At 46.3% G+C, this 12,932-nt stretch overlaps 1 protein-coding gene across 2 annotated transcripts in view; it reads right to left on the minus strand.

The window, feature by feature from the left end:
* Positions 1 to 12,932, minus strand: part of LOC144511368 (ryanodine receptor 1-like) — a 495,584-nt gene that overhangs the window by 19,967 nt on the left and 462,685 nt on the right. For both annotated transcript variants that reach the window (XM_078241663.1, XM_078241662.1), the window contains 4 exons: positions 12,556 to 12,686; positions 9,799 to 9,859; positions 8,754 to 8,900; positions 8,487 to 8,621 (listed from right to left, as the gene is read on the minus strand). In XM_078241663.1, coding sequence (XP_078097789.1) covers positions 8,487 to 8,621; positions 8,754 to 8,900; positions 9,799 to 9,859; positions 12,556 to 12,686 — 474 coding nt within the window. The remainder of the gene's footprint in view (positions 1 to 8,486; positions 8,622 to 8,753; positions 8,901 to 9,798; positions 9,860 to 12,555; positions 12,687 to 12,932) is intronic.

The raw sequence follows: 12,932 nt of genomic DNA on the forward strand, positions 1-12,932 counted from the left end.
AGTAAATTTTATTTATTTTAAAGTTTATTAGTGTCACAAGTAAGGTTTACATTAACACTGCAATGAAGTTACTGTGAAATTCCCCTAGTCGCCACACTCCGGCGCCTGTTCGGGTCAATGCACCCTAACCAGCACGTCTTTCAGACTGTGGGAGGAAACCGGAGCACCACCCCGAGGAAACCCACGCAGACACGGGGAGAACGTGCAGACTCCGCACAGACAGTGACCCAAGCCGGGAATCGAACCCGGGCTCCTGGCGCTGTGAGACAGCAGTGCTAACCACTGTGCCGCCGTGCCGCCCCAATTACAAAGGGTCGTGAATATAGCCCAGTCCATCATGCAAACCAGCCTCGCATCCATTGACTGCATCTACACTTCCTCGGAAAAGCAGCCAGCATTATCAAGGACCCCATGCACCCCGGACATTCTCTCTTCCACTTTCTTCCGTCAGGAAAACGATACAAAAATCTGAGGTCATGTGCCAGCCGACTCAAGAACAGCTTCTTCCCTGCTGCCATCAGACCTTTGAATGGATCTACCTCGCACTGAGTTGATCTTTCTCTACACCCTAGCTATGACTGTAACATTACATTCTGCACCCTCTCCTTTCCTTCTCTATGAACGGGACGCTTTGTCTGTATAGCGCTCAAGAAACAAGACTTTTCACTGTATCCCAATACATGTGACAGTAATAAATCAGTACAAATTTGGAATAGAGTCCGCCCATGATCAAGCATACTGGATCGAAAAATAAACATTAGCAGACTTCTAATTCACTGAACAGCGAATTGATAGACCTACTCTGTAGGATGGTGCCAAGAAACACAGACCTGTCTTTTCAGTTCCACATGCGCATGGACCTGTTTTGCATTTTCTGTTTGCACTGATGATAAATTGTGGTACTGACTGCAATATTTCCTCGATGTTGGCTGTGATGTGCCTTCATTGAGAGACACCAATACTCTTCCTCATAATGCCTGATACAAAACCGGTCACTACTCCTGCACACTTCCCAGTAGCTGGCTCAATATTTAAAGGGGAAAACAGTGGTGGTCTAGTAATCCAAAGGTTCAGACTTGTGCAAATTCAAATCCCAGCAGAGCAGCTGGAGGAATTCAAATTTAATTAATAAATCTGGAATCAAATTCTGGCCTCGGTAACAGTGACCATGAAACTACCGGATTGTTGTTAATAACTCACCTGGTTCACTAATCACATAACCATAGTATCCCTCCAGTGCAGGAGAGGCAATTTGTCCCACAGTGTCTGTAACAACTCTCTGGGAGAGTATCTTACCCAGGCCTACTCCCCACACTATCCCTGTAATCCCATACATTTAGCATGGTCAATCCACTAACCTGCACATCTTTGCAGTAATGTCCTTTAAGGAAGGGGATCTGGCCTACATGTGACTGTAGACCCACAACAATGTAGAGCAGACCACCAAATGCTCTCTGAAAGGCATAGCAAGCTACTCAGTTGTATACAATTACTAATGTACTATATTTCTCTCCCTTAGGTACGAGTTCAAGCAACTGTGATTGTCTCTCAGAGATCATCTGCTAAAGTTTTTCTTGTGTGCCTGCTTCCCCCAAAAACTTTGTCAGCGGCGAGTGTTGTACAACTAATCCTCACTATCCGATTCAGAAACCATGGCTTTGTCAACAGTGTATCATTCCCTCTGTCCTAACCAGGATTAAGAGCCACTTCCACTTCCTCTCGTTTTGCCTTTTCCTGTGTGATTATAATGAAAATTGTAAGTGATGTACAGATGAAACCTAGCAGTGGAGAAGATTTTCATTGGTGAAACCCGACAACAGCTAATACTGCTGCATCTTACGTGTTGCCTCAGCCTCCTATTCAAACGGGGAGGCTGAGCATCGCTGCCAGAATGTTCCACTGTGTGAGACTGTCATATCTTTGGAGTGTGACCGCCGAAGGAGACCCGCCCACATTTAGCATGGCCAATCCACCTAACCTGCACATCTTTGGACACTGAGGGCCAATTTAGCATGGCCAATCCACCTAACCTGCACATCTTTGGACACTAAGAGCCAATTTAGCATGGCCAATCCATCTAACCTACTCATCTTTGGACCCTAAAGAGGCAATTTAGCATGGCCAATCCACCTAACCTACACATCTTTGGACACTGAGGGCCAATTTAGCATGGCCAATCCACCTAACCTGCACATCTTTGGACACTGAGGGCCAATTTAGCATGGCCAATCCACCTAACCTGCACATCTTTGGACACTAAGAGCCAATTTAGCATGGCCAATCCATCTAACCTACTCATCTTTGGACCCTAAAGAGGCAATTTAGCATGGCCAATCCACCTAACGTGCACATCGTTGGACACTAGGGGACAATTTACCATGGCCAATCCACCTAATCCACACATCTTTGGACACTAAGGGGCAGTTTAGCATGGCCAATCCATCTAACGTGCACATCTTTGGACACTAAGGGCCAATTTAGCATGGCCAATCCATCTAACCTACACATCTTTGGACACTAAAGAGGCAATTTAGCATGGCTAATCCACCTAACGTGCACATTTTTGGACACTAGGGGACAATTTAGCATGGCCAATCCACCTAACCTGCACATTTTTGGACACTAAGAGCAATTTAAGATAGCCAGTCCATCTAACCTGCACATCTTGGGACGTTAAGGGGTGACAGAATATAAAAGCAGGGATAGAATATAAAAGCAGGGATGTCTTGATGCACCTGTACAGGGCATTGGTGAGGCCGCAGCTGGAATACTGTGTGCAGTATTGGTCCCCTTATATGAGGAAGGATATATTGGCATTGGAGGGAGTGCAGAGAAGGTTCACCAGGTTGATACCGGAGATGAGGGGTTTGGATTATGAGGAGAGGCTGAGGAGATTGGGTTTGTACTCGTGGAGTTTAGAAGGATGAGGGGGGATCTTATGGAGACTTATAAGATATTGCGGGGGCTGGATAGGGTGGAGGCGGAGACATTCTTTCCACTTAGTAAGGAAGTTAAAACTAGAGGACACAGCCTCAAAATAAAGGGGGGTCGGTTTAAGACAGAGTTGAGGAGGAACTTCTTCTCCCAGAGGGTGGTGAATCTCTGGAATTCTCTGCCCACTGAGGTGGTGGAGGCTACCTCGCTGAATATGTTTAAAGCGCGGATGGATGGATTCCTGATCGGTAAGGGAATTAAGGGTTATGGGGATCAGGCGGCTAAGTGGTACTGATCCACGTCAGATCAGCCATGATCTTATTGAATGGCGGGGCAGGCTCGAGGGGCTAGATGGCCTACTCCTGCTCCTGCCCCATAAGATCCCCCCTCATCCTTCTAAACTCCACGAGTACAAACCCAATCTCCTCAGCCTCTCCTCATAATCCAAACCCCTCATCTCCGGTATCAACCTGGTGAACCTTCTCTGCACTCCCTCCAATGCCAATATATCCTTCCTCATATAAGGGGACCAATACTGCACACAGTATTCCAGCTGCGGCCTCACCAATGCCCTGTGCAGAGGAGGTTTACCAGGATGTTGCCTGGTATGGAGGGGAGATCCTATGAGGAGAGGCTGAGGGATTTGGGATTGTTTTCGCTGGAAAGGCGGCGGCTAAGAGGGGATCTTATTGAAACATATAAGATGATTAGAGGTTTAGATAGGGTGGATAGTGATAGCCTTTTTCCTCTGATGGAGAAATCCAGCACGAGGGGGCATGGCTTTAAATTGAGGGGGGGTAGTTATAGAACCGATGTCAGGGGTAGGTTCTTTACCCAGAGGGTGGTGAGGGATTGGAATGCCCTGCCAGCATCAGTAGTAAATGCGCCTAGTTTGGGGGCGTTTAAGAGATCCGTAGATAGGTTCATGGACGAAAAGAAATTGGTTTAGGTTGGAGGGTCACAGTTTTTTTTTTAACTGGTCGGTGCAACATCGTGGGCCGAAGGGCCTGTTCTGCGCTGTAATGTTCTATGTTCTATGTTCTATGTTCTATTTCTTATGTTCTTATGACAGTGGGCCGAATTGTCTCTTCTGCACTGTAGGGATATTAAGGTTCTATGATTAGTGAACGAGGTGGGTTTTTAACAACAATCTGGTAGTTTCATGACCCACTGTCACGAACACCAGCATTTGATTCCAGATTTATTAATGAAATTGGAATTCCTCCGGCTGCAGTTCACAATGCCTCCCTGCACGTTCCCCTCCAAGCCGTCAGGGCAAGGCAGGAGGTGCTCTTTCCTGAAGATGGACAAAGAAGAGCCTCTCGCCAAACCAAGGTGGCCCTGACAGAGGTGACAGAGGAGGCTAGCAACCGTAGGATTAAATTTTAAAGTTTATTTATGAGTCACAAGTAGGCTGACATTGCAATCATAGAATCTCTGCAGTACAGAAGGAGGCCATTTGACCCATTGAGCCTGCACCGACAACAATCCCACCATATCCCCGTAACCCCACATATTTACCCTGCTAATGCCCCCGAAACTAAGGTCAATTTGGAATGGCCAATCAACCTAACTAAGCAAATTATGGATATGTGTGGGGGTCACAGGGTAGTTGTCATGGGGGACTTTAACTTTCCAAATATTGATTGGAACCTTTGTAGGTCAAATAGTTTGGATGGGGCAGTTTTTGTGCAGGAGGGTTTCCTGACACAATATGTGGATAGGCCGACAAGAGGTGAGGCCACATTGGATTTGGTACTGGGAAATGAACCGGGCCAGGTGTTAGATTTGGTTATGGGAGGGCACTTTGGAGATAGTGACCACAATTCGGTGTCTTTTGGTATTGCAATGGAGAGGGATAGGGTCGTACGGCAGGGCAAGGTTTACAATTGGGGGAGAGGTAATTATGATGCGATTAGGCAAGAATTAGGGGGCATAAGATGGGAACAGAAACTGTCAGGGAAAGGCACTAATGAAAAGTGGAACTTTTTCAAGGAACAAATACTGGGTGTCCTTGATAGGTATGTCCCTGTCAGGCAGGGAGGAAATGGCCGAGTGAGGGAACCATGGTTCACGAAAGAGGTGGAATGTCTTGTGAAAAGGCAGAGGGAAGCTTATGTAGGGATGAGGAAACAAGGTTCAGATGGCTCGATTGAGGGTTACAAGTTAGCAAGGAACGAGCTGAAAAAAGGGCTTAGGAGAGCTAGGAGGGGACATGAGAAGTCCTTGGCGGGTTGGATCAAGGAAAACCCCAAGGCTCTTTACTCTTATGTGAGGAATAAAAGAATGACCAGGGTGAGGTTAGGGCCGGTCAAGGACAGTAGTGGGAACTTGTGTATGGAGTCAGTAGAGATAGGCGAGGTGATGAATGAATACATTTCTTCAGTGTTCACCAAGGAGAGGGGCCATGTTTTTGAGGAAGAGGTGTTACAGGCTAATAGGCTGGAGGAAATAGATGTTTGGAGGGAGGATGTACTGGCAGTTTTGAATAAACTGAAGGTCGATAAGTCCCCTGGGCCTGATGAAATATATCCTAGGATTCTTTGGGAGGCAAGGGATGAGATTGCAGAGCCTTTGGCTTTGATCTTTGGGTCCTCACTGTCCACGGGGATGGTGCCAGAGGACTGGAGAGTGGCGAATGTTGTTCCTCTGTTTAAGAAAGGGAATAGAAATGACCCTGGTAATTATAGACCGGTTAGTCTTACTTCGGTGGTTGGTAAGTTGATGGAAAAGGTCCTTAGGGATGGGATTTACGACCATTTAGAAAGATGCGGATTAATCCGGGATAGTCAGCACGGATTCGTGAAGGGCACGTCGTGCCTCACAAATTTGATTGAATTTTTTGAGGAGGTAATTAAGTGTGTTGATGAAGGTAGGGCAGTTGATGTCATATACATGGATTTTAGTAAGGCGTTTGATAAGGTCCCCCATGGTCGGCTTATGATGAAAGTAAGGAGGTGTGGGATAGAGGGAAAGTTGGCCGATTGGATAGGTAACTGGCTATCTGATCGAAGAAAATTTTCAGACTGGAGGCAGGTTGCTAGCGGAGTGCCACAGGGATCAGTGCTTGGTCCTCTGCTCTTTGTGATTTTTATTAATGACTTAGAGGAGGGGGCTGAAGGGTGGATCAGTAAATTTGCTGATGACACCAAGATTGGTGGAGTAGTGGATGAGGTGGAGGGCTGTTGTAGGCTGCAAAGAGACATAGATAGGATGCAAAGCTGGGCTGAAAAATGGCAAATGGAGTTTAACCCTGATAAATGTGAGCTGATTCATTTTGGTAGGACTAATTTAAATGTGGATTACAGAGTCAAAGGTAGGGTTCTGAAGACTGTGGAGGAACAGAAAGATCTTGGGGTCCATATCCACAGATCTCTGAAGGTTGCCACTCAAGTGGATAGAGTGTGAAGGTGGCCTATAGTGTGTTAGCTTTTATTAACAGGGGGTTGGAGTTTAAGAGCCGTGGGGTTATGCTGCAACTGTACAGGACCTTGGTGAGACCACATTTGGAATATTGTGCGCAGTTCTGGTCACCTCACTATAAGAAGGATGTGGAAGCGCTGGAAAGAGTGCAGAAGAGATTTACCAGGATGCTGCCTGGTTTGGAGGGTAGGTCTTATGAGGAAAGGTTGAGGGAGCTAAGGCTGTTCTCTCTGGAGCGGAGGAGGCTGAGGGGAGACTTAATAGTGGTTTATAAAATGATGAAGGGGATAGATAGAGTGACCGTTCAAAGACTATTTCCTCGGGTGGATGGAGCTATTACAAGGGGGCATAACTATAGGGTTCATGGTGGGAGATATAGGAAGGATATCAGAGGTAGGTTCTTTACGCAGAGAGTGGTTGGGGTGTGGAATGGACTGCCTGCAGTGATAGTGGAGTCAGACACTTTAGGAACATTTAAGCGGTTATTGGATAGGCACATGGAGCACACCAGGATGATAGGGAGTGGGATAGCTTGATCTTGGTTTCAGATAAAGCTCGGCGCAACATCGTGGGCCGAAGGGCCTGTTCTGTGCTGTACTGTTCTATGTTCTATATCATTGGACTGTGACAGGAAACCGGAGGAATCCATGCAGACACGGGGAGAATGTGCAAACTCCACACAGATAGTGACCCAAGCCGGGAATCGAACCCGGGTCCATGGCGCTGTGAGGCAGCAGTGCTAACTACTGTGCCACCGTGCTGCTCCTGATTACCTGCTGAGTATAGGTCCATCGCAGGAAACAGGTCAACAATCTGTTTCGATATGCAAGGGTAAGTCCCAGTGACACATCTTCGACAGGAGTCTCTTGTGTGGTTATCGATAATATATGTGTGAGAGAGGCCAGTTATGCCAGAGGAGGAGTGAATGCTGAGGCTAAACTGGCCAGGAGGAAGAGGCAACCATCAGGCTGCTGGTATGTGGGCACACAGGATAGATGCAATAAAGTGTGAAGCACTCAAACGTTGATGACTCTTAATGCAATTCTTTTTGTCCTCCACTGCAGCTCATTGCCATCCAAGGACCAAGCCACAGCATAGGGGAGGACCCAGATGATGCCAACTCAGGGAATGAAGCATCCAGTGCGCCAGAGGATGCATCATTCTAAAGAGCTCTGACATTTTTTGTAAGGATTAGTCCTGTGTTTGTTGTGTAAATTATGTGCTTTGATCATGTTTCCCATCAGATTTTTTTTACTCATTCATGGGACATGGGCGTCACTGGCATTTATTGCCCATCCCTAGTTGCCCTTGTTCAGAGGGCAGTCGAGTCACCCCCCATTGCTGTGGCTCTGCAGTCACATGTAGGACGGACCAGGTAAGGACGGCAGATTTCCTTCCCTAAAGGGACATTGGTGAACCAGATGGGTTTTTCCGAAAATCGACAATGGTTTTGTGGTCATCAGTAGATTCTTAATTCCAGATATTTTTTACTGAATTCAAATTCCACCATCTGCCGTGGCGGGATTCGAATCAGGGTCCCCAGAACAATAGTTGAGCTTCTGGATTAATAGTCTAGTGATAATACCATTAGGTCATCACCTCTCCTAATGCATGAAAAATAGAGCACTGAATTCTCTCAGAGCTGTGCTGTGTTAGTGGTACGTTGTGTTTTAGGAAGAGTCAATGTGCCTTTAGCTGCCAAACGATACCACATCAGATTGCTTCCACTGTCTGGGTTGATTGAGGGGGCAGATGTTATCGACGTCTCTCTCTAGTCTAGGCCCACTCCCGGCTTTAAGTACAGAATCTGTAACTGCAGCATTGGGTGTGTGTAGAGGGGACTGTCCGAGCCTCTTCCTCCAGTTCATCGTGCATGTAGATCACAGATACATCTGTAATCTGGAACTCCGACTCTCAGACAAACGCTCACATTCAGTAAGATAATTCCAGATATTTTTCATTGAATTCAAATTCTACCATCTGCCGTGGTGGGAATGGAACCTGGGTCCGCAGAGCATTAGTTGAGCTTCTGGATTAATATTCTAGTGATAATACCACTAGGCCATGCCTCAGATGTTATTAGGCTTCTCGTATAAAAGAAACAATTTTACTTGTTTTAGAAAACTCACCGTCATCATGTCATCACACTTCATATCTGGATCATCTTCATCCTCACTCTTGTTATAAAACTTGCGGAAGAAGTTGAAAGCTACGACTGTGTAGAGGTACACAACGACAGCCAACAGGCCCACAGTCATCATCAGCTACAGACAACGAGACAAGGACAGGGCTCAAGATTTCAACATTTTAACCGGGGAATTCAAAGCGCAAAGGCAGCTCTTTCTCATATCTTTCACCGGAGGTCAACAGAGAGTGAGGTGTCATTAGCCCCTTACCTGTTTGCCATTGTGGGTTACAGAGGATAGGATGGTCCGAAGGGTCTTCACACCCATGGCGATATCCAGAAGGTGAGCGGCAAAGAAGAAGTTGTTATAATGACCAAGGGCAGACATCAGCATGTACCAGCAGAGATATAGGAAAGACTGATAAAAAAAAAATCACAAATTACATCAAAACACGCAATAGTCACACAAAATTTACATAAATAAAAGTAAAGCTCCTAAAAAACTTAGGATAAGGGTTTCTTCCTCAAAATGGAGAACTTTAAATAAAATATAGTCTCCCTCCCCTTTCTTCAATGATTCTGTACACTTTACCTTGGTATTTACACACAAGACAGGTAAAGTAAAGGCTCTCTTGGTTGAAAACTACACTCCTATCCCTAATCCTGGGGCGGCACACGGTGGAACAGCGGTTAGCATTAGCACTGCTGCCTCACACAGCCAGTGACCCAGGTTCAATTCCCGGCTTGGGTCACTGTCTGTGTGGAGTCTGCACGTTCTCCCCGTGTCTGCGTGGGTTTCCTCCGGGTGCTCCGGTTTTCTCCCACAGTCTGAAAGACGTGCTGGTTAGGGTGCATTGGCCGTGCTAAATTCTCCCTCAGTGTTACCCGAACGGGCGTCGGAGTGTGGCGACTAGGGGATTTTCACAGTAACTTCATTGCAGTGTTAGAATCATTGAATCCCTACAGTGCAGAAGGAGGCCATTCAGCCCATCAAGTCTGCACCGACCACAATCCCACCCAGGCTCTATCCCTGTAGCTCACATATTTACCCTGCTAATCCCCGGACATTAGGGTCAATTTAGCATGGCCAATCAACTTAACCCGCACATCTTTGGACTGAGGGAAGAAACTGGAGCACCCGGAGGAATGCCTACTTGCGACACTAATAAATAAACTTCAAACTAATCCTCCACAATTAAATGACGCTTTGATTTCCATTCAAAGACATCAAGAATAAAAACGTGCTTTATTTAAAATATCTTCCCTCTATTTCATTTTAATAATTATAAACGCGCCTTGTGTTAGCATCTACTTACATTGTCAGTGAAGATCACCCCAAACTTCCAAATTTGGTACTTGATATCCAAGGATGTGATCCTATAACCAACGCAAGAGAAAGATAATGTTAAAGTTAAATTATTAGTGTCTCAAGTAGGCTTACATTAACAGTGCAATGAAGTTACTGTGAAAAACCCCGAGTCGCCACACTCTGGCACCTGTTCGGGTACACTGAGGGAAAATTTAGCACCCTAACCAGCACGTCTTTCGGACTGTGGGAAGAAACCGGAGCACCCGGAGGAAACCCACGCAGACACGGGGAGAACGTGCAGACTCCACACAGGCAGTGACCCAAGTCGGGAATTGAACCCGGGTCCCTGGCGCTGTGAGGCAGCAGTGCTAACCACTGTGCCACCGTGCCGCCCCAGGAATGCACAGCAGGTTTACTGGTATCGAGGTTCATGCTTTGCGGGTAATCTCATTTTTACTTCAACATTCACAGCTTTAATCTTGATGCTCGAGATGAGAGTATTTTTCATCAAATATGCACAAAATTACTCAGTACACTCACAAAACAGAGGCGTGATAAGGAATTTCTTTGCATGATGTATGGACTACGCCATAAGATGTTATAATAGTTTCATCACTGTAACATCTGATAATACAGCATGAGCAAAATATAGTGCACACCCCTCCCCCCAACCCTGGGAGCAGTCTAGGAGTTGGTGGTATAGTGGTATTGTCACTGGACAGCAATCCAGAGACCCAGAGTAATGTTCTGGGGACCCGGATTCGAATCCCACCACGGCAGATGGTGCAATTTGAATTCAATAAAAATCTGGAATTCAAGGTCTACTGATGACCATGAAACCATTGTCGACTGTTGGAAAAACCCATCTGGTTCACTTATGTTCCTTTAGGGAAGGAAATCTGCCGTCCTTTAAGTTTTTAAGGTTTGTTAAAGTTTATTTATTAGTGTCACAAGTTGGTTTACACTGATACTGCAATGAGGTTATTGGGAAAATTACCTAGTCGTTACCCGGTTTGGCTCACATGTGACTCCAGTCCCACAGCACTGTGGCTGATTCTGAACTTCCCTCTGAATGGGCCTAGTGAGGAAATGCCACTCAGTTCAAGGGCATTTGGGGATGGGCAATAAATGCTGACCCAGCCAGCAACACCCACATCCCATGAATGATTAAAAATAATTTAAATGGGTGGGAATGTGTGGGTTGGAGAGTTCTCCTCTAATTTGACTGGCAGCTTTCGGAGGTAGAATCCACACTGTGAAGGCTACAGGCAGCCTGACGGCAAGAACAAAATTTGATCTCTTTGGAGCTTGTAGAAATCATAGAAACCCTACAGTACAGAAAGAGGCCATTTAGCCCATCGAGTCTGCACCGACCACAATCCCACCCTGGCCCTACCCCCATATCCCTACATATTTACCCACTAATCCCTCTAACCTACGCATCTCAAGACACTAAGGGGCAATTTTAGCACAGCCAATCAACCTAACCCGCACATCTTTGGACTGTGGGAGGAAACCGGAGCACCCGGAGGAAACCCACGCAGACACGAGGAGAATGTGCAAACTCCACACAGACAGTGACCCAAGCCGGGAATCGAACCCAGGTCCCTGGAGTTGTGAAGCAGCAGTGCTAACCCACTGTGCTATCGTGCCGCCCACATGACCACAGCAGTATTGCCATCAGGTCTCTGGTTGGTGGACAGGGGCACCCCTGCGGTTATTAAATCTAGTTCGATGAATGTAGTTCAGATTTCATGGAATCAATTGCATTATTTTAGAAAAATTTACATTTTTCTGACAGAACAAAACAAATAATTTCACTTGATGCTCATCGCAAAACGAAAGCAGGCAGCAGGGCATCGTGGCATAGTGATAATTTGATTTGATTTATTGTCAAAGGTATTGAGATACAGTGAAAAATATTGTTTCTTGCGCGCTATACAGACAAAGCATACCATTCATAGAGAAGGAAAGGAGAGGATGCAGAATGTAGTGTTACATTGTAGGGGCGACATGGTGGCACAGTGGTTAGCACTGCTCCCTCACAGCACCAGGGACCCGGGGTTCGATTCCTGGCTTGGGTCACTATCTGTGTGGAGGTTGCATGTTCTCACCGTGTCTGCGTGGGTTTCCTCCGGGTGCTCCTGTTTCCTCCCACAGTCCGAGAGACATGCTGGTTAGATGCATTGGCCGTGCTAAATTCCCCCTCAGTGTACCCGAACAGGCGTCGGAGTGTGGTGACTAGGGGATTTTCACAGTAACTTCATTGCAGCGTTAATGTAAGTCTGCTCGTGACGAATAAATAAACTTTAACTTTTACAGTCATAGCTAGGATGTCGAGAAGGATTAACTGAATATGAGGTAGGTCCAAGCAAAGGTCTGATGGCAGCAGGGAAGAATAATGATGATGTCATTAGGCGAGCAATCCAAAGGTCAGGCTTATGGTGCAGGGACACGGGACACTGAACATGGGTTCAAATCCCACCATGACAGCTGGTGAAATTCAAATTCAATGAATGAAATCTGGAATATGAAGTCAGCCCCAGGAATAGTGATCTTGAAATCATCACCGATTGTTGCTAAAAAAAAAACGATCTTGGTTCATTATTTCCCATTCAGGAAATCTGCCATCCTTGCCTGGTCTGGCCTACATGTGAATTCAGACCCACAGGAATATAGTTGACTTTTAACTGCAATTGGGGATGGCCAACAATTGCGGGCATTGCTAGCGACGCCCACATCCCATGAAAAAAAAGACACTAACCATGAGAGAACAGAGTTGTCAGTTGCTGGCTTTTTCTCCTGAGGGACAGTGACGTCCAAAGCACTCATATCCATACCCAGCAGCTCTGCAATACGCTCCCGACCATAGATATCACCATACTTATCCAACACCTAGAAATGCAAGAAAAAATATTAAAGCTTTCGTTGTCATTTCAATCTTTGATCCAAAAATACTTCTCACTTGCGAAATTTGTTTCCAACGCGCCTTAGCGGCACGGTGGCACAGTGGTTAGCACTGCTGCCTCACAGCTCCAGGGACTCGGGTTCGATTCCCGGCTTGGGTCACTGTCTGTGTGGAGTTTGCACATTCTCCCCGTGTCTGTGTGGGTTTCCCCCGGGTGCTCTGGTTTCCTCCCA

Source organism: Mustelus asterias, chromosome 24, assembly GCF_964213995.1.
Source record: "Mustelus asterias chromosome 24, sMusAst1.hap1.1, whole genome shotgun sequence".
Lineage (NCBI taxonomy): Eukaryota > Metazoa > Chordata > Chondrichthyes > Carcharhiniformes > Triakidae > Mustelus > Mustelus asterias.